General features: G+C 44.3%; 2 protein-coding genes across 2 annotated transcripts; one reads left to right on the top strand and one right to left on the bottom strand.

Moving 5' to 3' along the window:
- The first annotated feature begins 1,371 nt into the window (after positions 1 to 1,371).
- cdca7b (cell division cycle associated 7b) lies at positions 1,372 to 8,187 on the top strand. The gene is made up of 10 exons (XM_071920187.2): positions 1,372 to 1,449; positions 2,981 to 3,151; positions 3,244 to 3,344; positions 4,154 to 4,370; positions 4,565 to 4,627; positions 5,105 to 5,293; positions 5,712 to 5,867; positions 6,066 to 6,215; positions 7,232 to 7,368; positions 7,619 to 8,187. Exons 1-10 carry the CDS (start codon positions 1,432 to 1,434, stop codon positions 7,638 to 7,640), a joined length of 1,224 nt encoding a protein of 407 aa, XP_071776288.2. The 5' UTR covers positions 1,372 to 1,431; the 3' UTR covers positions 7,641 to 8,187.
- Positions 8,188 to 10,800: 2,613 nt separating this feature from the next.
- Positions 10,801 to 19,760, bottom strand: sp4 (sp4 transcription factor). Its single transcript, XM_071920149.2, has 7 exons — positions 19,286 to 19,760; positions 18,919 to 18,989; positions 17,570 to 17,914; positions 16,269 to 17,463; positions 15,653 to 15,851; positions 14,312 to 14,511; positions 10,801 to 13,485 (listed from the first exon to the last, which is right to left on the bottom strand). The coding sequence occupies exons 1-7, from the start codon at positions 19,290 to 19,292 to the stop codon at positions 13,214 to 13,216; spliced, it is 2,289 nt and encodes a 762-aa protein (XP_071776250.1). The 5' UTR covers positions 19,293 to 19,760; the 3' UTR covers positions 10,801 to 13,213.
- Between the last annotated feature and the right edge of the window lie 7,426 nt (positions 19,761 to 27,186).

The following is a 27,186-nucleotide window of genomic DNA, read 5'->3' as shown; positions in this document are numbered from 1 at the left end:
AAACCCGCAAGCAAAAAACTTTCCTTTCTCTAGCGATCTCCTGACTGGAGGTAGCCATTTCTGTAGTGAGTGAGCCTGGCCACCGGTGTGGGAGCAAGGCATGTATAGTCGATCTAGGCACTCTGATGTCGATCAACCAATAGGCGAAAAGTTGACCCCATGAGACACAGCCCCCTCATTTGCCTAATGAAGCAGAAGCGCATAAAGAAATGTAAATGTAAAAATAGAACACAGAAATTAATACGTTTGGAGAAATAAATACAGAAGCAAATTAAAACAGAAGTATAAATAAATAGGGGAATTAATACAAAGGTAAATAAATACAGAAGCAAATTAAAACAGAAGTATAAATAAATAGGGGAATTAATACAAAGGTAAATAAATACAGAAGCAAATTAAAACAGAAGTATAAATAAATAGGGGAATTAATACAAAGGTAAATAAATACAGAAGCAAATTAAAACAGAAATATAAATAAATAGGGGAATTTATTTATTTATTGAGTCATTTATTTATTTATTTTTGATTTTGGCAGTTCCGGTCCTCCATATATGAATGACACCTAAATGTTACCTAAATCAGGGGTTCCTAAGCTTTTTTCATTTGAATGACCCCCCAAATTGATCCATATTCACAGACCCTAATTTGGGAAGATTTTGTCCCGAAAAAAAGCCTAATGGTGGATACTTTTGTTGTAATATACAGTATGATTTAGTATAGAACTGAATAACTCTCTGTACTGTAAGTAAATAATGATTTAGAGAATGAAACCTATCATCCAAACAGCCATCCTTAAACAATCTCTCATTGTGCTAACTTCTACTGAGTGAAAAAAGAAATAGTAAAATGAAACCTCCAGAAGACCCCATCAAGGACCCTTGGACGTCCAGGGACCCCACTTTGGGAAACACTGGCCTAACTCAAAATCCAATCCCTCAGGCCTCTGCAAATGATAAAACCTCTGACTAAACAGCCGTTTTTTGTTTTTGTTTTTTACAATACAGCCTACAAACAGGAGATGAAGGCAATCAATCACTTGTTACTATACCTTGGACCCTGCAGCATGGTCACGCCCACTTGCTGTTTTCGCGCGAAACCCGGACTGTACCATTCTGAGTGCAGGGGGACAGGGACGAGAGTCCGCTCATAGACACACCGGGGAACTTCGTTATCACAACAATGCACCTTGTGTGGTCTTCGCGAAAGTTAGCGAAACCTTTATATATTCCTGACGATGCTACCTGAAGCAGAAAAAATAGTTTCTGAACTTAATAACAAATCAACACAAAAGTGTATCAAAGACTGCACCCCTACTTCTACAGTCATGGGCTTGTGCGGCGGTTGTTTTTTAAACCCACCACAACTCATTCGTTCATACAGCAAGACAAAACTTTATGCTGAAAGGAAACGAACCGTGCAAATGAGATAAAAATGACCCTAACATCAAAGGTAAGTGGCCGAGTGGCGTGGTTAAATAAATGCAGTTTTACTTCTTCTGTGAGTTTTTGGGGTGAAGAAAAGTCCATTGCCAGATGCCCAAAACGAGCACCATTGTTAACAGCTAACGTTACCGTTTTTTTTTAGCTTGGCCGAGCTCAGCTGCTCCATTGTGAAGCTAATTGAGCTTGTGGGCTAGCAGCGGGTCCTAAATGAGCTACATTTCTCAACTAAGCAAGCTCCATTTTGCTGCAGTCCAGAGATCCAGACATAATTTTAAACTCATTATGTCCTGCGTGGTTTCCGTCTTGGCACACAGAGGTCCTGGCTACATGTGACCTTCGTCACACCCTCGGGGGATCATTTACATGTAACATTAAGCAAATAGGTGACGCTCTTATCCAGAGCGACTTACCTTGAGTGAACGAGTACAGGTTCAGAGTCTTGCTCAGGGAGCTGGTGTAGGGATCCAACCTGTGACCTTTCCATTGAAAGGCCTCCCCATAGTAATGATACTAATAATACTACTTTACTGATCCCTGTAGTGAAAATGTCTTTAGCTTTCCTCCTTCCAGGGAGGTCAGAGGTCAGCTACAGAGCAGCCCCCCTAGAGCTGGGAGGGATTGCAGAGCAGATGCTTACAAACATGGAGTTGAACCTGGGACATGTGGGGGGCGGTCTTTCTGAATGTTCAGCCGTAAAGTCGCCTGGATCAGACAAAACTCTTGTACTTCCTATTGAAGATTGTAAGATCTTAAAATTGACAGTCTTGTCTGTGAAAGGCTCTTGAGCCAAATTTCTCCTTACAGCTCAGCACCCAAATGAGAAGATCTCCGCTAGTGCTCAGGGGCTCACTCTCAGATCGAGGCTATAGACCGTTGTCATAAACGTGGACCCCAAAAAATAAAATGGAATTGCCTGAGCTTTCAGTCGCTTTTCCGACCATTGTTGCCCTCAACCGAGCCCCTGAGCTCTAGCCGAGATCTTGACTAGCCCAAATAGTGACAAGGACTTCCCCTGGGTTTGGGTTTGCTCCTCTCAGGATAAACTCAGAGGACAGCCAGCCTTTACTCTGGTGACTCTGGCAAGCTGCAGGGTGGGACAGCTGAACCGGATTCATTGTTCCCTCAGTATTCACTCAGCAGCCGTGGACGCCCACGGTTGGGATGGTGCTCCCTCTGCTGTAAAATGTGAAAATGAATTAAAGAAACCCTCCAGTCTGAGGGCTGAAGTTCTGGATTAGGCCTTATATGAAAGCATATTCTGTATGTATGAACCACATTTTGGACTGGGTCTTTCTTGGACCTGACCTGCAAACAGGACATCCACAGCACCCCCACTGCAAAAGTTTCCATATTCAATGTATTCCTCCCATTCTTGTATAGTGAAACAGCATTGTTGCCATAATCAATAGAATTGGCTTAATGTTTATTAGCCTAATTAAAACTGCCAGTCCAAAACCTTAATCATAAAATAGGTCTGTGTGTCCTCCTTTCCATCAAACCTGGTTTAATGTGATAACCAATATACTGTCTGCCTACAGGCCCCGTGTTTCAAGTCCAAGTTCATAACTGCTGAGCTGGCTCATCTGTTCAGCCAGTCTGACAGCGAGGAGGAGGAGTTCGAGGGCTTCAGTGATGAGGAGGAGGAGGAGGAGGAGGAACAAGAGGAGAGGAGAAGGTTCAGCAAACGGCTGAAGACTACAGTCCAAAAGGTTTACTGATGGCTCTATTTTTGGATGTAAATGTGTATGCTGATGCAGCCAAAGCAACAACCTGTCTGCTTTCTCTCGCTGGGCTTCTCCAGATGGTGGAGTCGGAGGAGGACAGCGACGTGGACACAGGCTTCTACTCTGACGGCGACGAGGCCCCGCCACCCAAGAGGAGGAGTCTTTGTGTGGCCTTGAGGTAGGAGTGTGGGTGTGTGTCTGTGTGGGGGAGAGAGAGAGAGAGAGAGAGGGAGTGCGAGGATTCATCTCTAGGTCAGTCTAGCACGCAGGTTTAGTGAATTAGTTTCAATCTACTGAAGGGAATGACTCAACTGTGTTTTCCCCTCACTGTTTCTGTCTGGGCATGCTGATGTAGGGAAGACTCCACCAGATCAGTCTTTACAGCGCTGAATTAGTTTCTTGGGTATTTTTAATGGAAAAGAAGTGCTGTTGTGCATTCTCCAACCAAAGTTGATTCATTTGAATTGAGACAACATTGCAGTGCATTTTGATTAAGGTGTCACATCCTGTGGATTTATGTAATGTAATGTAATGTTTGTAATGCATGTGTAAACTAGAACCAGTGTTGTCTTGCCCTGTTTTTTTGCCAGCTTTTTGTGACAAAAACATTTTGTCAGTACATCATAGTTGCCACAACAATAAATTTTGTATTATTCGAACTATAACGTCTAATCAGTTTCATTACATACGTTTGAGCCTCCATATGCTTGTGCAGAACTCTGTTCACAGTTTGCAGCAACACAAATGTGTTGCGCATTAAGTACAATCTCATCGTGAGCAACAACTAGGCCTAGCACTTACCCGAGCATCTGTTTATTACTGCTAGCGTTAAAAAAAGGTGTTTGGCGGACACAGGACCTAGGATAACGTCTGCCTCAGTGCAGAGTCGAACTCTACCAATATTTCAAGGAGGCTGTTTCATGGGATTTCTTGCTTGCTTCTCCAGTGACCAACCAACCAAACTTCTCACTTAATTTTGCTTCTCAGGTTTCCCATCAAAAGGCTCTCCACCCCAAAACAGGAACTCCCAGAGAAAAGAGTCAAAAAGCCAGTCACAACTGCTCCACCTTCAAGGAGAACCAGTGAAAGGATGAAACGGAAGGAGAAAGAAGAAGAAGAAGAGGAGAAGGAGGAAGAGGAAGAGGAGGTCCTGTCTCAGAGCCTGAGGAAGCGAGACAAAAACATCCAGGAGAACAAAGCCATGGAAAGAACCCCTAACAACTTTAGGATTTTGTAGCCCCTCCATATTCTGACTTCTTAATAAAGCTTCCAGAGCTTGAGAGATGATCTGTGATCACTTTGTCAGCTCATTTTTTTTAATAACAAAATTAACCTCAAATCTAAACCATGATCTGTCAAATTCCTCGTTTGACTGTGGTCGTCTGTGTTGTCTTTCAGCTGGCCAAGCTGTTCGCTGACCTGAGCACCATGGCTGAGCTGACTCCCCCCAACACCCCTCCAGTGAGTATACACACTTACAGGGACACATCTCAGTACTGGATGGTTTCCTCTCTTCACACTTTTCTGGAAATAGTGTAGAATGATCGGCCATACAGATTCTCTCTGTGGCATCAGACTGTATTTTCACTGCTGTGCTATGGTCATTGTTCAAAATAAAGGGATGATAGCAATGATGACAGAGTAGGAGACACAGGAGAAAAAGCTGTGGTGGGATTCAATCCTAGAATACATGTGGTTCCAGATTTGAGGGAAGGCTTAACTACTGGAGTATCTCTATTTCTATGTGATTTCTACTGATTTAGCAAGAAGTAATTCAGTAATAACAATAGATGTGTTTTTATTTTTTTGTTTTATGTTGGGTTTTTTTTTTTTCCCCAACACACAATCTCCTATTCAAATGTTACAGAGCCTGATTTGTTTCCGAAACGAAGTTGTTGTTCTGATTTCACAAACGCTGTCCTCATCACATCTCTGCAGAAGAAGAGGCGCACGGCAGAAAAAGCGCCGCCACGGAAACGCAAGTTTGAGCCAGAGGCGGGGTCGGAGAGGAGGAACCCGTCCCGTAAAGCCCGCCCACCCGAGAACTTTGCGGTGGAGGAAAAGAGCGAGTCGCCCGGCCGAAGAGGTCGAGCCACCAGGACCGTAGACATCAGGAGACTGGTGGAGGTAGATTATACACACACTGCATTTGAACACACTTCATGCTGTGTACAGACGTCTATACACACACACACACACACACACCTAATGACAAGCAACTCTCATGCACAGTATATGTATTTGTGTGTCCTTGGGAAAATCAGATTTTCTATTTCAGGGTCATTGACACATTCATTCTAGACAGATTTTAATTAAATTAGATTAAAATTGTAATGTGTTTTCAATGAGGTAATTTGCTGTTCACCACAAAAAACACAATCACCAAAAAAAAAACAAATTTATCACATAAAACAAAACTATACTGAGATAAAGGGCCATTCTGATCCTATGCATGAAGCAAAAAGAATTATGGGCTACCTAGCAATTGTGGATAATGCCTTCTCACCCTATGTGTACCTACAATCTGGCAATTGTGATTGGGCAGGTGGACGAGGAACATGTCGAGGGGGGCCGGAGAAAGAGGAAGAGCCACACGTCCAAGAAGAACCAGTATGTGGTGAAGTCGGTGGATGAAATCACCAAGGAAGAGCTGGACAACATCGCCTACCGCAGCAAAGACAAGATCTGGGACAAGGAGAATGTGAGTCACATCAGGCCTTTTTAATGCTGTTGGTTATGTTCTCTCTGGGTATGTCCAAGTTTGCCAGGATAGCACAGTTGTTCACAGTAGTAGACTATGCACACTAATTCTGTGTGTGTGTGTGTGTGTGTGTGTGTGTGTGTGTGTGTGTGTGTGTGTGTGTGTGTGTGTGTGTGTGTGTGTGTGTGTGTGTTCCAGGGCAGCTCATGTCACCAGTGCAGGCAGAAGACTCTGGACACCAAGACGGTGTGTCGCAGTGGTGTTTGTGTGGGGGTCAAAGGTCAGTTCTGTGGGCCATGCCTGAAGAACCGCTACGGAGAAGATGTACACACCGTGCTGCTTGACCCGGTCAGTTGTCTCTCTCTCTCACACACACACACACACACACACACACACACACACACACACACACACACACACACACACACACACACACGCAAGCAAGCAACACTTGGCAACCCCCCTTAAACAGCAGCTTGCCTATGAGTTATGATGATAGCAATGCATTTTATTTGTGACGTCCTTTTCACTAAAAGCAAAAGTTCTATAAGAAGGACATATAATTCAAAATTATTATATTGGGGGTATATAGCACTGGTATTGACAGCGTGAAAACTTAAAGTAGCCTAATCTGTGACAATTTCATATAAATCAATTTTAGTTTTGCTTTTTTTTGTTTTGTTTTGTTCTGTTCTTTGTTTTGTTTTTTTCTTTCTACTCAGTAGGTGTTGGGTAGCTGTTTTCTGGTGCTGTGCCAATTTTTTTTCACCACAAATCAACACATTTTTTATGTGTTTCTCCCAGCAATGTGTCTTCACCTTGTTTGCTTGCCAGGGAAGAAAATAATTATTGATTCTACAGGGAAGTTGTCAGACTATACATTAGTCTACTTAGTCTACTTAGTCTACTAAGCACATTTTCCCCATGATAATTTCCTTAGGGTGTACAAATTTTGGCACAACAGTAGGAAAAATCCTCTGGTGCACAGGAAGTGATGTGTTTTACATTATTAGAAGCAGCAACAGTAAACGGTAAACTGTTTGATTGCAAAGTATTCTCTTGGAAGTGCAGTGCAAAAACACCATAGCAATGATCACTTGGCACCAAAGATGTTGCCAACAAAAAAAACAAACAAGAATCTCACAGTTTACCACTTTAATTTCTGTCCTTGGTAAAGTGAAATGTAAGGTTGCCTTCATACTAGATGCCTGCTTTAAACTCCAGTACAATGTGAAGGCACGGTTTTCTTGTTTCGAGATGTTGGAGTGGTAGGGACTTTCAACCACAATATGGGTTCACTTACGGAGAGGAGAAAAGCAATTAGTAACCCGCATTATGATTTAATCTCTCTTTCCTCCCTCCAGATGTGGTGTTGTCCCCTCTGCAGAGGGATGTGTAACTGCAGTCTGTGTCGGAAGAAGGAGGGCCGCTGTGCGACCGGCATCCTGGTGGGATTGGCCCGCTACAACGGCCACGACAACGTCCACGAGTACCTGGCGAGGTACGTTACCTCAATTTCAATGTACAGTTTAACGGCAAAGCCTGGGATATTTTGCTTCAGCATCTCCCTAAAACTGACATGAGGAGAAAATCCTAGGATGGTTGTAAAAAATCATATGCTTACAGTTTCAAATCAGTGTGGGGAAAATGTGTGTGCTACTGCATTAAGCATGGAGTTGGGAGAGTCTCCTAGAATTTGTTTTGATTTCCTTTGAAAACCCTTAACTGAACTATCCATCTATCCACCGCAGCATTCAGAAGGAGCTGGAGTAGAGTCCAGAGAGAAGACCAGAGCGGAGAACTTCCTAGTGCTGCTGGAACCTGGAGACGGTTCTGCTGCTGCACAGTACTTTACTACTCATTTTAATGCACACATGTAGATTTAGAGAAGCCTTTCTTATTCTAACTAGAGAAACAAAAGCAAAAAGATTTTTTTTTCTTTATATCTATCTTGTTAATGTTAGCCAATGTAATTGGCTACAGTGGCACATACACTGTAAATGGAAATTTTTTTTAAATTCTGATTTTAATGCTGTATAAGATGCAGGGATTTTTTTTTTATTTTTTTTTTTTACTCTAAAATCAGTTCTTGACTTGGAGTTGTACATTGTAACTTGAGTATTTGTACTCTTGATGTCCACTAGAACCAATGCAACTGGTTATGTTCTGTATGTTATGGATGTGATAGGAGCCTTTTATACTGTTTAGTTTTCTGAAACTGAATAACTTTTAACAGCATTCTTGTCAGCCCACTGTAAGATTTTTAATAAAGTATGGCATTACTTAAATAATTTACCTAGTGTAACATATTTGGTTTCAACTGCTGGAGAATAAAGGATTATTCTGGTTATTTGCAACCTGGGACTTATTTTCCTAGTTTGTTTTTGTGTGTGTGTGTGTGTGTGTGTGTGTGTGTGTGTGTGTGTGTGTGTGTTGGAGAGCAGCACTCCCGAAATAACCAGATTTATCCTTTAAGGTGGCAATGAGGATGCTTGTCTCAGGTCTTACAGATGTCAACAAAGCACCAAGTGTCTTTACAGAGGAAAACCCAGCTGGATAAAGTTGTAGCACCACTACTTACCTTTAGGGGCATGCACTCACCTTTCACACTGCACTGATGCTAGCTGAAAGCTTGCTACAGGCAAGAGCCTGGGTAAGATGAGGTAAGCTGTGTGTGTGTGTGTGTGTGTGTGTGTGTGTGTGGCGTACCTGGTGGCATTTTCCCAGGTGACAGTGGGGTCAGATCCAGGTCAACTGTCTGCTCCGGAGGTGGCCAGCAAGCTGGTCAGCTGATCTTGTGTAATGACCAGGTAGTTCAGCTGGAGGGCAGGGGTCACGGCAGTCAGAGGTCACTGGAGGTATCATTGTCATGGAGTGTGTGTGAGAGAGAGTGACGAGTATATAACATCTGTCAACTAGGTGATTTGTCCAACTCAGGTGAAGCTTTCATCCACTATGATGTGTGTTTATCTTTTGTGTCAGGAACTTCTCACAGTACACACACTAAAGATTCATTTATGTATGTATGTATGTACACTGTGTACAGTAACAGGGTATCTGCAGATCTCCAGAAAAAGTTTTAAAAATGTTTTGAATAATGTTATCTAAACTCAAGGCCTTAGAAGGTCTCGGATACAATTCAGTGTGGCAATATAGCAGAGTTGCAATTTCTTGGTGCATTGTTTTTCCCGGTGGCAAATCAGCCCAGTCATGCAGACACATTCTGATAGGTCTACAGTGTTGTTTTCATTTGCATGTTTATTTCAATTGGTCTTATTCTCTTTGTCCAAATTGGTCTCATACATCTATACATACTATCTTTATTTCTGATCTTTCTCCTTTGGAGGACTTGGGAGATGTGAGTGGCATCAGGTCTTCTCATCTTCAAATAACACTGATTCAACTCGCTGCAGTATTGGGCAATATGTTACTGTAATATTTTGGCTACATGCTCTTTTTACTTTACATGTGTCATGATAGTGACTGAGGTTTAAGTGCAAACTCAGCTTTAATACAAGTGTATTTTCAACCAGATCAAACGAACAATTGAAGAGCTAATACTTGCCATACATGGTTTAAGGAGAAAAATGCTATTTTCTGATGTATAAATGTGCCTTATCTGCCCAAATGCTTCAAATTCTGAAATGCTATGCACCAAGAATTGTAGTTCACAAAGTCTTCATCTGACATGGTTAAAAACATCCTTGCATCAAAGTGATAAAAACAAGGAGCCAAAACATCACTGACCTAATACTTTCAGAGTTCACTGTAGATCAAACTCCTTTTACACTTAACACTACAAAAAGGTCTGAGGGTGCTCCTGAGAGCCTATTTGGAGTTGAGTGTTTTTCGAAGTGGTTCAGAGAGGGTTGTCTCTTCAAAGGAGTGACATGACAAAGGAATGCGTGAGCTACGACGTCAGTGACCTGGCTGTGAACTCTTCAAAGTTGCTCTTTGATCGTAGGTGAGTTTACACTTTGGGTATTTTGTACTTCACGTCTGCTTACGGATGCAGTTTGTGGGCCCACATCCACACACAGAAATGACTAAATCAATCAGTTAAAGCTGCTGACTATAAGGAGGTATTGGCTGTGCAGTGTTTTTGACTGGTAGTTGAAGAGCCCATCCTGTAACTGAAAGGTCACAAGTTTGATCCTTGCAGCGCCAATTAGGAGTCAGTCAGCCACCATGCGTCCTGCTGAAGTGTCCTTGAGCAAGACGTTAAATCCCCAGCAGCTCCAGGGCCGCGGAGCTGCAGCTGACCCTGACCTCTGCTGTGCCTGTGGAGGGGAGCCAGCATGGAGATTAATTTTCTCCTTTAAGGATCAATAATGTGACACACAAATGGAAATGGTGCACACACACACACACACACACAGTGGTTCTTCTTGCAGTAATTGTCCCCTAAGGAAGCACAGATCCTCTATCATCACTGCTGTCACAACACAGCTGAAATACTCCCCAGTGATAAGGAGGAGGGAGGAGTTAGGGAGAGTGTGTGTGTGTGTGTGTGTGTGTGTGTGTGTGTGTGTGTGTGTGTGTGTGTGTGTGTGTGTGTGTGTCAGGGTCAAAGTGTGCCATGTGTAGAGGTATTATCAGATCAGCTTGATGATAGGGCACCATTGTGTTTGTGTCATTGTATTTTCTATCAGGCCCTGGTTTCCATCTGGTTGTCATCTTAGATGGTTTCTGTTGCACATGCTGTGCTCAGATGGGTTTGGAGAAATGGACAGCAGAGCTGTAAATAGTCCAGCGAATGTTTGTGGCCAAAATGGCTCTTTGTTTTACTTGACCAAAGTCTTGTGCAGCTGCAGACAGACACTAAGAAATGCAGTTGCAGAGACGGGGCCGGGAATGACCATGTGAAAAGACTGTCTCGGAGCAAAATACGGGAGCGTCACTCAAAATACACAAATACAAGAACATCAGAGGACAAGTTAAGACAGTTTTAATCACTTTATTGTCAAGTGTTATGCAGGCAAAGTATCTTTTCTGTTTGAAGTTGTCCTTTTTTTTCATTGACATAACACATTTGTACAAACTGGTTTTTAAAAATATCAATAAATTGGAGCCTTTGAGGCTAACCTGGCAAAAACCCATTATCAAATGTCATGGAGACGAACAAACATCTTAGAAAAGGATTTACAAATGAGATGTCACTAGAAAATATCAAAGAAAAAAAAGTCGGTTGTCACACAAAATATTACCAAAAACATCTAAATTCGTTTGGTATCAACCATTTCAATTTTGAACAATAATATCTTTTTTGCTTTCTTCTTCTTTTGTTATTTATTTTTCTCAAAAACACGTTATGGCGCAAAGAGAAGAAGAAATGAACAGCGATGGTCAGACGTAGAAAAGAACAGAAGCACAAAGAGTAAAGAAGAGAGAAGCAGCACTACGGCAAAAAACTGAAACATGCTGTACACGACCTCAGAATCAACGCGCACGAATACAACTCCAGCAAAAGGCAAATATTACAAATCAAGGATAAATAATAAATTAGCCGTACACAGCGGGGTCCTGTGTGTTAACATACTGGGAGGGGACTTTTTTTTAAAAGCAATTGATGAAATCTTTAAAATAAAAGGATTTTTTAATTTAAAAAAATGTACGCACTGAACTAACACAGAGCAACACCACCAGAAAACGTGTCATAACATCCACATAGCTAAATAGGAAACCCCCCCCACACACACCTCCTATCACTCTTTCGCTTCATCCCCTGTTCCCTCTCTCTCTTTGCTATGGTCTGCTCTCTATGTCACCCCCTAACACCACAGGAGAAAGCTGAGCCCGAGGGTGTGTGTGTGTGTGTGTGTGTGTGTGTGTGTGTTACTGTCAGCGGGGCTCAGCTGGGGTGTGTGTAAGTGCATGTGTGTGTATGTGTGTGGCACAGCCTTTGGGACTATGGTGGAGTACATGACACACACTACTCTATCTCCCCATCATATACACTCCACTGCCTCGTACACACACACACACACACACACACACTCTCCCCTCTTTCTCCATTCCCCTCACACCAAAGTTCCCGTTGTACGACAGCTTGTGTTAAGGCAATTGTGGTACATCGGTCACATGCAGGGTTAGAGGCGGGTGGAAGGTGGGGCATCGGCAGAGCAAAAAAAGCAAAAAGCACCATCGTTAACAGTGCTACCGTCGAACAAAACGGTCGTTATATCACCCAAATACCATCCAGTGGTAATCACTCGTATAAACCTCACAGGTTCACAACAGACACAGGCTTTACAGATCATATTCTGCACCGACCTGAAGCTTGAAGCTCAGATGTCGAAGCCATCCCACGGTATTTGTGAAATAACTGGGTGCGTTCAGACTATAGCGCTGCTTTCAGACGTTTTCCCTAATCTTGGAGCGAACTGGCTTGTTTTAGTATCAGAGAAAACTTCCCCCGGTAATGTAAACATGGTTTCACTAGGATTGTCGTTATAGTATTGCTTTCACTACACAAACTAAGTTGTAGAAAGCTAGATTGTTTTTTCTATAGAAACCTTTTTTTTTTCTAATGGCCACTGCGCCTCAATAGGAATGCATCATTTATAAATCTTTTTATATGTGCTTTTTTTCTACTTATTTTTTTTTTTTTTTATAATTATCCCCTCTTTTCTTTCTTAAATAACAGTTTATCCGTTGACTGGTCTCAAAGGAAACATCAACACCTGAATCTGGTCTGAGGACTAAACCTGAACCGTGAACTAAACTCAAATTAGTTTGATCCTCTCAGTGGCAGCATGGGAATACAAACACACACTCGCTCACACACTCGGGTTCATATACAGTATATGCACACACAGACACACACACACTATCCCAAGACTGCCCCTGCTCTGTCACTTGTCTGCAACAGTCCTGTATCATGATTGGCCGCCAGCGCTGTCCGAACTGTACGCAACAGGAACACAACTTTGTGCATAGAGATAGATTCTGTTACCTAAAAGAATGTCTCTTCATGTTGGTTGGTTTTAGATCCAGCAGGTCCCCCTGTCTTGTGCTAATCTAAATACTACTTACATTCCTTTCCCCACCCTGCATGGAATTATTATAGATCTCGCTTCATGTAATAAATGCCAAACTAATCTTTCATATGCTTAGGCTAGATTTTTGTTATTATATGTGTTAGTTTTTTTTAGATTGTGACGTTTATATTTTTCGGTTTCTGTTCATCACATGATCTCGTGTCTCTTTTGAGTCCGTTTTCATGAGAGAACAACAAAAATGTAAAAACGATGGAAAAATAAAAACCAGCCGCCTCCACAGAGTCACCGCAGAGACCTCCAAAAAAACAGGAAGTCAGCCTTCCGCAAAAACCAGGAATTGGTCACCTATTCAAACTCCTCCTCTTCCTCCTCCTCTTCCTCCAGGTGATTGGAGGTGGTGGGCGTGGCCGGGTCAGAGTCACGGGAGAGGGTCGCCACGGTGACGATCCGAGGGGAGGCGCCCAGGCCTTCGGCGGCGTCTTCCTCCATGTCGTCGGTGGTGATGATCGCCACCGAGGCTCCGCCCTTCTTGTTCTGGTGGGTCTTGATGTGCTTGGAGAGGTGGTCGCTGCGCATGAAGCGCTTGGAGCATTCAGGACACTCAAAACGCTTCTCTCCTGGAGGAGCAAAGAGAGAGAGGGAGAGAGACAGAAGAAGGTTGAGTGCACAAAGTAGTCATGACTCTGGAGTGTAAGACAGGGAACAAAGAAAAGCTGTTTGACTGTATATGAGAGGGACTGTATGTATCAGACTGCTGCCTGTTTATAGAGGCTTTGCAGTTATGTCAGAAATCTGCTGGCACCATCTTGGAGATACATTAGAGACTGATTACTGATAGTAATTGCTAAATATATAACATCTGGGCAAGAAATAGAGAGTTATCTTAAAAAGTTGTATGTTATTTGTTTCCAAATTTAGGTTACTGTGACAGTAAACTATCCTGTATCGAACCTTAACCTTTTACACCAAAGCACTTACCACAACGCTACATAGTTGTAGAGTTGTGTTTGTAGTTTCAAACGTTTCAGGTCAGTCAACTTTGCTTGCAACTTGGCTTTGTTAGCTAGCTAGTTAGCCAGCAAGCTAACATAATATTATGTTAGTGTGTAGCCTAATTTTTAGTCATTATTAGGTACTAACCACCTAACGTTAGCATCTGTACAACCAAGACATGTTGCCAACAGTAACAAGGCAGCTGACCGAATGCTACTGTTAGCTAGCTAACCAATAAGCTCACAAACTAACACTAAATTGGGCAGATGTATCATTGGTAAAAATGATTAGTCCCCAGCTAAACACGGCACAGAAATTAACTATCTATTTCATATTGCTGAGAAGTCTGAGTCATACATTTAGAAAATTGTTGCCAAGAGCTGTAGCCTTCCAATATGGCCGCCTGAGGGTGAATTGTCTCACCTGACAGCTCTTTGCATGTGTCCCTACCTGTGTGTGTTCTCCGGTGTCTCTGCAGCTCGTCGCTCCTGGTGAACCTCTTCCCGCAGAAGATCCAGTTACAGACGAAGGGCCTCTCCCCGGTGTGCCAGCGCAGGTGGGCCCTCAGGTGGGACGTCTTCCCGTACACCTTCCCACAGCCCTCCATGTGGCAGATGTGCTGCTTCTTCTTTGAGGGGTCCCCGCTGTTCCTACAACACACACTCTAGTCAGGTGTCTGTTGGGGTGTGTGTGTGTGTGTGTGTGTGTGCGTGTAAAAGAATGCATAAATACATCTATGTATGAACGTCCTACAATGTGCTCATCAAGACTGAAAACAAATGGGCTCACAGTTGGTCTGCTTTGTCCAGAAGAAATATTTTTCCCATTAAAACACTTGTAGCTTAGATCGCATAATCATAAAGCATAAAAAAGACACTACTTTAATCAGAGCAGGATATTACAGTAGTTATGTACACACTCAATTTTTTTTTTTTTTTTCTTACCCAGAAGTAATTTCAATGTACAATGGTAAATTAAAACTACAACAAGCTCTGTTTTAAAGTTGGCATCTCCCTGCACAGGTAAACAGTAAATTAGCCAGACTTTTCTTTGTTGTTTCCTTGACTAATCTAGCAAAACTGAATATATTTAATTTGTTTCTGATAATTCTGTGCATGTTTTGGGTGCTAAGCCAAGCAATATGTTGCAGTACCAGTTGACCCCTGCATCTTTGCTTTGATACTTCAAAGCAAAGGGTGAAAGAGCAAAGACTCCATTCTTGTACCAGAGACCTTTTGACTTCCAAATCTTTGTCTCCATGGAAACTGCTACAACACCCTTATATGCACAGTATTAAAGTTGTACTAGTAAACTTTGCACATTGACAGCCCCAAATAATAGCAGGACGTAATTGTTTGAAAAATTTTGACTTCGACTTCGAAATCATGTCACATGATGTCAGTAAACTGCACATAGCACGCTCATGTTTACCAAACCTGCCGGTCTGTGATGCTTTATACCAAATGAGGGACGAGAGAGGAAAAGATCAATCACTGGTGAGTCCAGCTTTCTCTGGACAGAGCACTGCTCACTGCTGTTTAGGAGACCGTTTGTTTTTAACTCTTAAGTGTCGATCTGTCAATTCCTGTGGACTGAGAAGTGTCCATACCTGACACCAGAATTTCACTTGCCTAGTGCTGTTTTAAACAAATAAAATAACTAGAAATATGTGTTTTAATTCAAATTTTGGTTTGATTTCCCTATAAACGTCCTTCAGAACAAAAAAATAAGAATCTGATGCAAAACCAATTAACACTAATCCCTCAAACAGCGTGTCTAATGTATCTGTACCTTCCCTCTCCGTCCCGGCAGTTAGGACAGGAGCAGGCGACGCGACGAAGCCTCTTGCTCGGTGGTCCCTCCTGGTCCGAGGAGCTCTGGACGGAGCCCAGCTGGTCTGGACTCATTGACGAGCCCGGTGCCACGTTGCCCACGGTGACCGTCACCGGAGACGACTGAACTTTGACCCCCTCTTGACCCTGTGGTTGACCTGAGGGATGATTGAGAAAGATCAGGTGTGTAATCTAATTTTGATTTGATTTTCTGTGACATAGTGTGAAGAAAAGACAGGAGAGTGGAGAGCGTTGAAAGAGTATGGCGAAGGATCCAAACCCATGCAGCCTAGAGTACAGTGTTATGCTCACAACCTGACTGAGGCACACCAGGACGCCATAGTGTAATTCAACATTGTTTGATAACGCCTGGTGTATTATACAACAGGAGGTTGGAAGGTAGGAAAGGGGAAGTCACTGGTGCATCATATTTTCTCCAAGCCACAAGTCAATAACTATTTAATTTTCTCACTGCTCATCCAAATTGCTCTAACCACATTTCTGCCCAAGGTAATAGATCACACACACATTATTCACTCCTCATTATTCACACATTATTTACTCTCAGCTCTTACCCTGTAGACCGGTGATGGTGAGGGGGACGCCCTGCACCTGAACCCCTGCGGTGCCCAGCCCTGCGATGCTGACCGTCTGCACCCCAGACCCGGGGTTGATCTGGGCTGCGCTCAGCGTCAGGGGAGCTCCGCCAAGGGAGACCAGCCCTCCGCTCCCCACTGCCGTCCCACCGGCCACCGGGGCCAACGTCAACTGCTGGGGCACGGCCGCCCCCAGGCCGCCCTGTAGGGAGACTCCTCCGGGCAGCTGCAGCGTCTGCCAGGTGATCTGCCCGGAGGGTGACAGGGTGGGGGTACGAATGAGGACCTGGGCCGGGTTCTGGAAGGCCTGGATGGGCTGCAGGGTCTGTCCCGGGGCCAGCTGGAGGGTCTGGATGTGCTGGGGCTGCTGCTGGCCCGGGGCCTGGCCCTGAGTGTGAGCCTGCGGCTGCAGCTGGATCTGCTGCACCACCTGGTGGCCCATCTGGCCCACAATCACCTGCTGGATGGTTCCTGCTGGTTCAGTCTGGCTCTGCAGCCCGTTGGCCTGGTTCTGGATCTGAGAGTCCACCTCGCTGCTCTGAGCCTGGATGTCCTCCGATCCGGCAGAAACCACTTGTGTCCCATCAGATATGCCGTCACTGCTAGCAATGGTCGTTGTGGTACCAGTTGACACCATAGCAGGAGCCGCCCCAGACACTGCCGTTGTCAACAGCTGGTTGCCATTGGCGACAGAGAAGGTGCCATCAGCTGATTGGATAAGCTGCACAGCCCCTCCGCCTCCAACATTATTGATCACAGGCAAAGCCAGGGTCATGCCACCGAGGTTTATGGGTACTGTAGTCATAACGGGAGTCTGGGAGCCCTGCAAGGTCTGCAGCTGCAGCGGGAAGGACTGAGCGGGGCGGATCTGCAGCGGGACGCTCTGATTGGGTGAGCTCGTCAGGATGGCCTGCTGGTTGGCTGGCTGGAGGATGGTCTGGGTCTGGCCTGGGCTCTGGGTCTGGATAAGCTGGACCTGCTCCGGCAGCGCCCCGATGGAGGCCGTCTGGGCTGGGCTGATGTGGATCTGCTGGCCATCTGCAGTCTGCAGATGGGGGATGACCTGGTACTGGACCCCGCCCCCCGCACTGGGCAGGTTCTGAACCTGGATGATCTGGAACTGCTGCTGCTGCTGATTGGCTGCGACACTGTTGGTGCCACTTACCGCCTTCACCTGCCCAACAAGAAGGGAGGAATGAAAGATTTAGAGGACAAACAGACAGATAGATAGATAACCAAAAATATTTGCTCCAACCAACTGCTTCCCCCGCTGCCTTCACCTTGCGTCCGCCCGGTGAGCTGTCATGGGCCAAGGTGGTGGCCACCGTCACAGCGACGGGCTGATTGGTGTTCTCCTTGGCCATAGTAGGCGCCGCTGTAATGATCTGCCAGCCGTTCCCTGTGAACTGAGCCGGGACCAGCTCCAGCTGTTGGGGCAACAGGGTCTGACCCCCAGCCGTGTCCAACACTATCTGACCCTGGAGCTGGCCTGCCTGGAGCTGGATCTGACCAGCCTGGACCTGGATCTGCTGGGCCTGGCTCTGGGCCCCCTCCGCTCCCCCCTGCCCTCCGATCTTACTGCAGGTGGCCGCTAGGAGAGCCAACGGAGAGGGCTGGGAGGAATCCTGGAGGAGACAGGGGGTTGAGAAGGGAAGGAAGGGAGGGGGAGAGGCGGGGAAAGGGACAGAGTGAAAGAAGAGTGAGGGGGGAGGGAGGGAAGGAGGGTCAGGGTTAGAGATAGACGGAAATGCACACGGAGATCACATATGCATACGCAAACAGAGAGTACAGCATGCAAGTGGAAAAAGCCAGAGGGGAGGGATGGGCACCCACAGGTCACATTATGCGCACACGCACACGCACACGCACAACGAACATTTAAAACCAGGAAGAGAAAGAGAGAGAGAGAGAGACATGGGTGGGGAGAAAGAGAGAGAGAGAAAAAAACACACAAAAAGCAGAGAGAAAGAGAGAGAGCTGTCAGTGGAAGTGGGCGGTATTACAGGAAGCGAGTGGGTGGGCGTGTGAGAACCACATTTCTCGTTTCTCAGAACAGTGGAAGAAAATGCCTCCTTCTCGCTCGCTCTCTCTCCTCCCTTTCAAAGGAACTAGGTCGCAGGCAAATATTTAATGCCATACACCTCTCAACAATGTGCATAGAAACAGCTTGGATTTCGGAAACAAGTACAACAGCAGCATAGAAAATAACATCACAGCAATGCCTCTCACACACGTTTAACGACAAAAGATGCACTTAGAAACAACTGGCAGGCTGAAAACAATCTAAGATATATGCAACCTTTTGAAAAACAGCTGAAAATAGAAATACTATTGTTGTGTAATGACATACCAAAGCTGCAGGCCTTTAACATAAAATCCATATGCAGAAGCAAATCATTTTGACCCTAATTCAAGCAGACAATTCAAAGTACAGTAGTTGAAGTGTGACAGCCGTATAAGCCTATTCATGAGGCTCTGGGCTGGCTCTCAGCAGGGCTGCACAGAAGCAGGAAGTGGAATCCACCAGAGAAACGCCCCCAGTGCTGTCTGGCTGGCTGGGAGGGAGGGAGTACATTTTTGGCCTGCAGGCAGAAGAACAACTGTAATGAACTCTTTTTTTTTTTCATACCTGCGATCCAGAACTTTTCCCCTTTTTAGATGCTTTCCCTCCTTCAGTTCCCGATGATTCCTTCTTCGAGTCTGCAAAGGGAATAAAAGCTACTGTTAGTGCCAGAATACTCCAAAGATTATTATTTCATCAAGTGTACATGTCTGAATAGTACTGACACTTTAAGTCCTGGGATAAGGTTTGGTCAGGCAGGCACTCTTTAAGTGGCCTAAATAACATCAGATGCAATGCAGATATAACGCTACAAAGGTGATCAATAATGGTAGAGGAATAACCAGTAACCTCATCATCAATATCAAAGGGGCTGGGAGCCTCCTATCTGTCAGACGGAGAGAGGGGTGGAGACGGAGAGGGGGAGGGTACCTACCACTCATAACGCATTAATATACCGAGAGAGAGAGGGTGTAGTTCACGGTAGAAGGCCGGCCGGGTACAGAGACGGAGGACGGCCTATATTTTCGGCGCTGGGCCGTGGCGGATCTGCCCGTTTTGACGAAACCACCCACCGGCCAGGAAGGGCGGTGCCAAGCGCAGGCACAATCAAGCAGCCAAATAACGGAAATAACGGAAAACTCCTTGTCCGTCCGCGGCCCGTCGGCCCCTCGCAGCCCGTCGTACGTCCCTTTTACCGGATAGAGAGTCCATAAACGAGCAAATTTGCGCTTCGCAGAATTATATCCACAGCGAAGTTGGCAATGTGTGACCGTAGAGGCCCACCCACTTCCATTTAAGCATCAGGACAACACCCTCTCCGCTGCTCGGCTGCTCGCCACCGTTTCTCTCGCCGCATGAGGGGAGGGACGCCTCGTCGCCGTCCGTCATGCACAAAAAACAAACCGTTACCAATGTCTCTATTTTACGCGTATTCCCTTTTTTTCTTGCACAATTGATTTTGGGAGATACGAGGAGATAGCTGTGGCTTTTGTGGGCGGACGCGCTCCTCCCACATATTCAGATTGGATGGCAGGACTCGGCGTGCGAGGGTCGAGATGGGAGTTGTATTTTGGTGAAGCCTCGCCTTCTCGAACGGGATTGGGCCAGCGAGACTACAATTCCCACGATGCCCGGCGCGTCAGTCGGTTAGAGCGGTGCTGGCCGTAGTCATGTTGGTGTGAGAGGCAGAGGGAAGGGCGGTGACTTGTGCGTTGTGGGGGTTGGGCGAATGGGGACGGGAGGCGTGTGTGTGTTCCCCCCTGCCTCTTCATCCTGAGGGTCACCCAGTACCGACAAACAAGATAGGACTGTGTAGCTGGACAAATGGGCGTCAGTTGTGCAGGACACTCGCCATATCTTAGTCCAAGTCACTCCACATTTGATCATCTTGTTTTTATCTTTATAATGGAGAGCAAAGACCATGCAAAATGAACAGAAATCTCTTTAGAAACCATATATATATAAAAAGGTCACACCTGGGAAGCATTTAGGGCCAATGTTCGCACTATGCTGAGTTAGTTTTGTTGATCTACATCTAATATATTTTTAGTCATCAGTAATTTCTCCCCTTGTCTCCAGAACAGTCAGGTTTGAACCTTTTGGTGGAAAATGATAGTGGGACTTTTCCATACCTTAGGAATTTAGTGAATTCACACCCCTGGGACTTATTAATGTTATATCTACCTGTTATGTGCTACACAGAAGACTAGTCCAACTGTAGTAATAGTAGTGGTGTGTGTATGTATAGCTTGACTCTTTTAGTATGTGAAAGAGATAAGGGAATTTGTATATAATTCTAGTGTAGTAGATGTTAAATCTATTTTGGTAGCAATAAGTATAATAATATTTGGCTGGTCAATTGAGAATCCCTCCAAATGTGTATCAATCAGTCAGCTCACTTTGGTAAATTTACGTAAGCTTTTTTATATCTATGATGATGGATTCAACTGACCGTTAAATTGCAGTTGGAGAGGCCAGAGTGAACCAGGGTTGAACCATGGACCTTTTAGGCTATAGGGGGAGGAGGGGAGAGGAGAAGATCATTAAGAAAAGTTATGTGTTACAGAGACGTTTTTGTGTAACAGACTGGAACAGAAGTCAGGTCTCCCCACACAGGAGAAACCAAAGCCTATGAGAAATGATGTGTTTAATTCATCCTGGCAAACAGAGTTATGTAGGCCTACATGGTCTCAGGCGGGTCTGCTCTCCTGCCCTGTTTATCCTCCCCTATGGAGAAACCCGTCCCGAGTCAGGAGTGACTGCAGCCAACTGGAGTCAAAGTTTACCAAGTAGGAAGCATCATTAGTGAGCAGCCAACTGAGGATGCCCCAGGCACACAAGGGAAATATTTAGGCTTATAGGCTGTCAGACAGGGCAACACTCCGCCACAAAGGCACCTGCTCACTAAGGAAGATGAACCCAGTGACATTCATACTAAGGCAGGATACTGTTGGAAGTTGTTCAGTACCGATACCGGTTCCAATATTTCAATTTTCATAGCAGATCCACACTTTTTTTTGTGATACCTTCAAGCATGTTTCAATATATGAAAGATAATAAGATATTTATCTTAATTGCTTTTCTAAATAGAACCAGACCATGCTTGGTTGATTTCTTTAATAAATATGGCCATAAACTAGTAGAAAATTTGAGATCCCAGTGTAGGATTTCAACATTTTGAAACTTTGTGATACGTTTTAATGCCTTAAAATTGATCTTGATACCAAATATTGGCCTGGTATGGATATGTATAATTTTTCAAGTGTTGATGACTGTAGCATTCGATTTTTCCCCATCATGGGCCTGAAGATAACTCATTAGCAGGTCAGGTATTCACCGACTGGACTACAAACAACATGAAATATGGCTGCTACCTCAAATAGGCATAATACACTTTCTGCTCCTGTCGTTTCTCTCCCTCTTTTTGTTCATCGGAGCAGAGGGCTAGTAACCGAAGCATGTTTTGACAACTGAACTACACACGCACACACACACACACACACACACACACACCTGGGGTGCCCCAGAAACGCACACATCCACACATGCTCTGTAATTACTGCGGAAGCCGAACACCTCGGTCCCGCCCCCTGGGCCACTCGGCAGGGCGTTGCTAGGCAACGACGGTCTGGTCTGAAGAGGGGGTGTTGTCTGTGTGTGTGTGTGTGTGTGTGTGTGTGAGTATGTATGGTGGTGGTGATGGAAGGGGGGTGTCGTAGAGAGAAGAGTATAGTCTATTATAGAGAACTGTGAGTGTGATGCATGGCAGAAAGCTCATCTCCAACATTCAGCTTCTTAGTCCTGTTCAGTTATATTCACCCACAACCAGTTGATGAAGTTACAGTTGATCTTGGGTGATGTTATTGACAGGAAAAGAGCTTGAATGAGCCTAAAATCTAAGATAAAGTTAGTTTTGTGAAAAGCTGAAACATTTGGATTATAGTAGCTGACAATGTAGTATTCTCACAATGTGGAGAGAGTGAAAATGGTTGTTAAACTTGTGTTCAGCAATCGCCACTAGATAGCGCCATATACCACACTGCTTCAATCTCAGTCCAGTTTACCACCCATTAGCACTAGCTGTAACTCTCCATACCTTTCAAAGAGACACAGAAACAAGTCTTCCAATTAACATTGTATATTTCTGACCAAAGTCTTTCTCTTTGAGGAACTAACAGACAAACCAAGGCACTCTCACTTGACCTCCCCCCGTTCAGTCCAACGAATTACATAGGAATAGAGCACTCAAAACAAAGTGCATTTCTGTAAAGATCAAAAAGTATACATTTGTATGTTTTTCCAACTTCAAAAGCCCAGTTATGTTGCCAGCAGATATCAAAGTGAAATGGAAAAACTGTTTTCAGACATCCGCCCTGCACTTCAGACGTAATGCTAGCCCTCTGAGCAGCCCAGCATCATTTCAGACAGCTCTGATGGATTTGATATGTAGTTTGGAGGCGATTGAATCGTCCACCTCACTTCCAGATGTCTCATGAATACATATACGAAACACGAGGGGGCACAAAGTCTATGTGTCGGCATGCCTGTGTACGTGTGCAAGAATGTATGGTTGAAAAGGCGCATCTATGCACAAGCATGTATGCATGTGTGAGTCAGTGCATGCTTGCGTGCGAGTGTGTGTGTCTTGTGTAATATGCCTGAGATGTAGCACACATGTGTATGCGTAGGTATGTTTGTCACACGCGGCCTTGGCGTCAGAGTGTCTCCCTCTCCTAAAGGTTAGGGTGTAGAGACTGAGAGATTTATGACCTCTACCATGAGTTAATGTTTTGGCAGATGCCTCCGTTGTTCATACCATCTGTGTGTGTGTGTGTGTGTGTGTGTGTGTGTGTGTGTGCGTGCATGCGTGCGTGTGTGTGCACACCTGGAGAACTTGTTGACAGGTGTTAAAAGACATGTTTCGCATAACCTTTCATATAACAAGCTACATAAACGTGTGTGTGTATTAATTAGTAATATAAGTAATACTGTGAAAATATCATCAGTGGGTGAGAGAATGTGTATGTGAAAGAGGATGCATACAGTATGCACGACAGAGAGAGAGAGAGAGAGAGAGACATACAGAGAGAGAGAGAGAGTCATTCAGCACTCATCCTTCAGTGCCAGTAAATGTGAATGAGAACAGGTGATGTCACTACTCTGCTATGTCTCATCATCACAATGACTTCCTACTGTCTGGCATTACACCACACTGTACACACACACAACACAAGATGGTGGATGATAGGGCAACCACAGCTGTAGAGACATTAATCAATCCTCCACTGCTGTACTTCTCTCATCCTACCGTTCTCTTTTCCTCCACCACTATATCTGAAGTGCTTGTATTTACACTATGAACACAGTAACGTGAGCTTGCTTGGAGATGTATCACGGTGTGCTGAAAGATCCCCATTTCTTCCTGTAAAAATGACACATCACATTGAATTGAACTGTATGAAGCACTGAGAAAGTTGGCAGCGTCTCGCTGTAATGATAGTTGAATGATTGATGTTTCCTGGTGTCTGGCTAAAGTGGAAAACAACCGGTGTGCCTCAGGTGGCGTTGTGCCAGTTAGGGTGTGGGCAGGGCATTGCCTTTCCTACACCTGTCTATTCACAGCGAGCCAAACTTTTGTCAAAGTTTTTAACACACATACCAATACAGGATGTCACAGACTGGCTGTCACCAGATGGTGGCTCTGGCAGCTGGTAGTCACCACCACACACTTTTTCTTTTGTTTTGAAAACCTGGCCTAAGAGTCATGGTTCTAACAAATGTAGGAACATGGCAAAGTAGTTCCATTCTGTGCCCATGGTAATACTTTCCCTTTTTGCAAATGTCAATATTAAGCACTATAGAAAACATCCCGACTGCCCTTGGTGACAGTCAATTTCCGTGGTGGCTCATATGAAGGTAGCATGTGTGTGTTAAATATCACTTGAAGTGGTAAGTGGAAGTTGCCTCTGCATGACTGCTTTAATAATATATTAAATATATTGAAATATTTGAGTGTGTTTTTGGGCCTGTGGTTTAATTTATTGCCTGTCGCTGGGAGTATTGCACATCTACACTTCCCCAAAGACTTTCAAGTGTATCATCACCCTTGAGCAGCAAAACATAAAAGATTTAAACTGGGCCTGCAGGAGAAAATAGTTTAAGTGTTTTGGCTCTTTTGTAAAATACAGCCATGAAGAATGAGTTGTACACTCTTCTGACAGACGGTGTCCAAATGAACAAAGCTATTTTGTTAGATCAAATGCTGGTGTTTCCTTTTCGGGTCAAAGGGTTACACCCTCCATACTTTTTGTTTCTGCTGGAAATGGAAACTCTGATAAGACCTCTGTATGAACAGATACAAGCTGACAGGTCTCTCTCTGTGTGTGTGTGTGTGTGTGTGTACATGTGTGCGTGATTGTGTGTGTGTGTGTATTAAACAGAGGTGTGCCAACAGGATACAAATTTGACAGATTTTGACATTTTCAGTGCCCAAAACATCTTTTAAAAACAGTTTAATCGTCTGGAATAATAATCCCTTAATGCCTGTGAATAAAGGTGTGTAGTACAAAGTGTGTGTATGTGTGTGAGTGAGTGAGTGTGTGTGTGTGTGTGTGTGTGTGTGTGTGTGTGCGGCCGTGAGGGGCGTGCCAGTCTAAACTCAAATCAAAAGTGAAGTGTTTCTGGGGAATTCTTTTGCAATTACCCACAACACCCGAGTGCTGAGGAGAATGTTAACCACAGTTGTCATGGTAGCGACAAGAGAAACATCCAATCAGTGGCTGGATAGAGACGCATCACAGAGGCTGGGCATGGACTCTGACTTAAAGGTTGAAACTCCTGAAGACCTCAAGGAAAACAACAGCACTACTGAGGTTTTCACCCGTCTCGATCACTTCTCCCACTTCAGTCATTAGACTGAGCAATGTGTATTTTATTTAGATAAAAAGTTCCCTTGTTCTTTTCTGCCAATAACTGTGTCTGGCAGTGAGATAAGTAGTGCTGTAATCAATGCTCAGAAGAGTATAGTTTTAATTGGAAATGACAGCTATAGATTTTGATTTTGCACATATCGAGAATTCAAAAGAATTCTCAGTCAGTACTTTCTGGGTTGTTACAGCCATGAATGAATATCAGATGACATTTCAAACTATGACAATTACTGGATTTTTCCCCAAATTATAACAGCAAAGCAATGTTGTTCTGGTGAATAGGAGGAATGTAAATAGAAGTATGATAAAGAAAGTGAGTCAAAAGTTAGAGCTGACATAGTCATGTGACAGGCTGAGAAAAATATAAAATACATGCTTTGATTTGGTTCACCGAAGATTTCAAAATACATGGTAGTCAATTCGAGTGGAGTGCATGAATGGGCCGTGACTGTGTACTCCACTGGGGTGTTTTTGCCACTTAACCTCACCCTCCCATCTGTGTATATATTGAAGCTGCAATCCATACTTAGGTTCAAGCAATCAACGACATTACCAACCCACAAGTTTTTGCATTCAAGATGTAAATATGACACTAAGACACCAGGAGAAATGTTGCTCAGTTCTTCTATTACCGACATGCAAACTGTGGCTGGTTGGAAGATATTGGCTGCTTTCTTCCAAGCACATATTCAGTACATACTTCACATCCCATGTAGTACTGCACTGCCAGTTCTACCTTTCTCCCATTCACTCTCCACCTTTTCACTATAGCATGCGTGCAAATACTAATATAGGAGGGACTCCCCCTTTAAAAAGCAGCACTTTGCATGGTATTGCAGAGTAAACGACTCCGTCTACGACTCTTTGTTCCCACAACAGAGAGATGGAGAGCAGTAAATAATTACAAGCCCCCAGACCTGTGCACCTTCAAAGACTGAGTCTGAATGACCAGAATGTGCAGAATGTGTATGTTGGCGACAACTGTAGGTATTTATTATTGGCCAGCAGACTACTGTAGTCATGCCATCAAAATGCTGTCTACTATGTTTCTCTGTCAATCTGTCTAAAGCTGTGTGCATGTTTATGTGCATGTGAATGTGCATGTACATGTGAATGTGTGAGCCTGTGTGTTCATACAGCAGGTCAGTCGTACCTCGAGGCTCCCAACGACCTCCCCAATGACCCCCCTCCACCCCCCACAGATGACAGTACAGATAGACCAAATGGGGAAAAAAGTCAAACTGCGGTCAACCTCTGGAACCGTATGACCTCAGGGGTTCAAAGGTCACGAAGGAAGAGCTCCTGAAGACAGGAGGTGAGATGCTCTAAGATGTGACATCATTATGGGAGAGATAGGAGAAAAGCCTTGAACTGAGAGTGAACGCTGAGTTGACCTGTGACCGCATAAATCATGTGTTAAACACAAGTTTTAAATGTCATTCAAAGGCATTAAAGGAGTGGTTTTGCTGTTAGCAAACACTGCAGTAAATGCTTATTTACACTGAGACACGATGTAATTAGGAGGTTGCAAAAAGCAAATTTTCAGTCAGACACTTGTACTCTTCAAGAATGACAAGATCCCGAAGCATGTAGTTCAGTAGTTCAGTGAATGCACGCTGAATCCTTCCTCCATTGTGTTTGAGTGGTGGGTGGGAACACAAGCTATTGAGAAATACATTGAAAATGTAATTTGCACTCAATTATCTCAGTTGTTTCGCCTTCATGACTTCACAGCCCAAATGTAGCTGAACTGAGAGAAACAGAATTAACTGAATTGAAAGATTATGAAAGAGGATGGGACCCATGCTGGGCTTTCAGACAGTGAGCAAGCGTGTGTTTAAACAGTCTCTTTGAAGCTAAATGTGAAATGATTAAGTCCTCTTAGAAGTGCTCAGTGAGCAAGTGT

This window comes from Centroberyx gerrardi, chromosome 19 (genome assembly GCF_048128805.1).
Source record: "Centroberyx gerrardi isolate f3 chromosome 19, fCenGer3.hap1.cur.20231027, whole genome shotgun sequence".
Classification (NCBI taxonomy): domain Eukaryota; kingdom Metazoa; phylum Chordata; class Actinopteri; order Beryciformes; family Berycidae; genus Centroberyx; species Centroberyx gerrardi.
The sequence above is the reverse complement of the archived record's forward strand: the minus strand, read 5'-3'. Positions and strand labels throughout refer to the sequence as shown.

What these genes read in the sequence shown, in the direction of transcription:
- cdca7b (XM_071920187.2), top strand. An exon ending in TGAAGACTACAGTCCAAAAG is followed by an intron (nt 3,152 to 3,243) that starts GTTTACTGATGG and finishes GGGCTTCTCCAG; the next exon opens with ATGGTGGAGTCGGAGGAGGA. An exon ending in AGATCTGGGACAAGGAGAAT is followed by an intron (nt 5,868 to 6,065) that starts GTGAGTCACATC and finishes TGTGTGTTCCAG; the next exon opens with GGCAGCTCATGTCACCAGTG.
- sp4 (XM_071920149.2), bottom strand. An exon ending in GGAAAAGTTCTGGATCGCAG is followed by an intron (nt 17,915 to 18,918) that starts GTATGAAAAAAA and finishes TGTCTCCTCCAG; the next exon opens with GATTCCTCCCAGCCCTCTCC. An exon ending in CACCATCACCGGTCTACAGG is followed by an intron (nt 15,852 to 16,268) that starts GTAAGAGCTGAG and finishes ATCATCCCTCAG; the next exon opens with GTCAACCACAGGGTCAAGAG.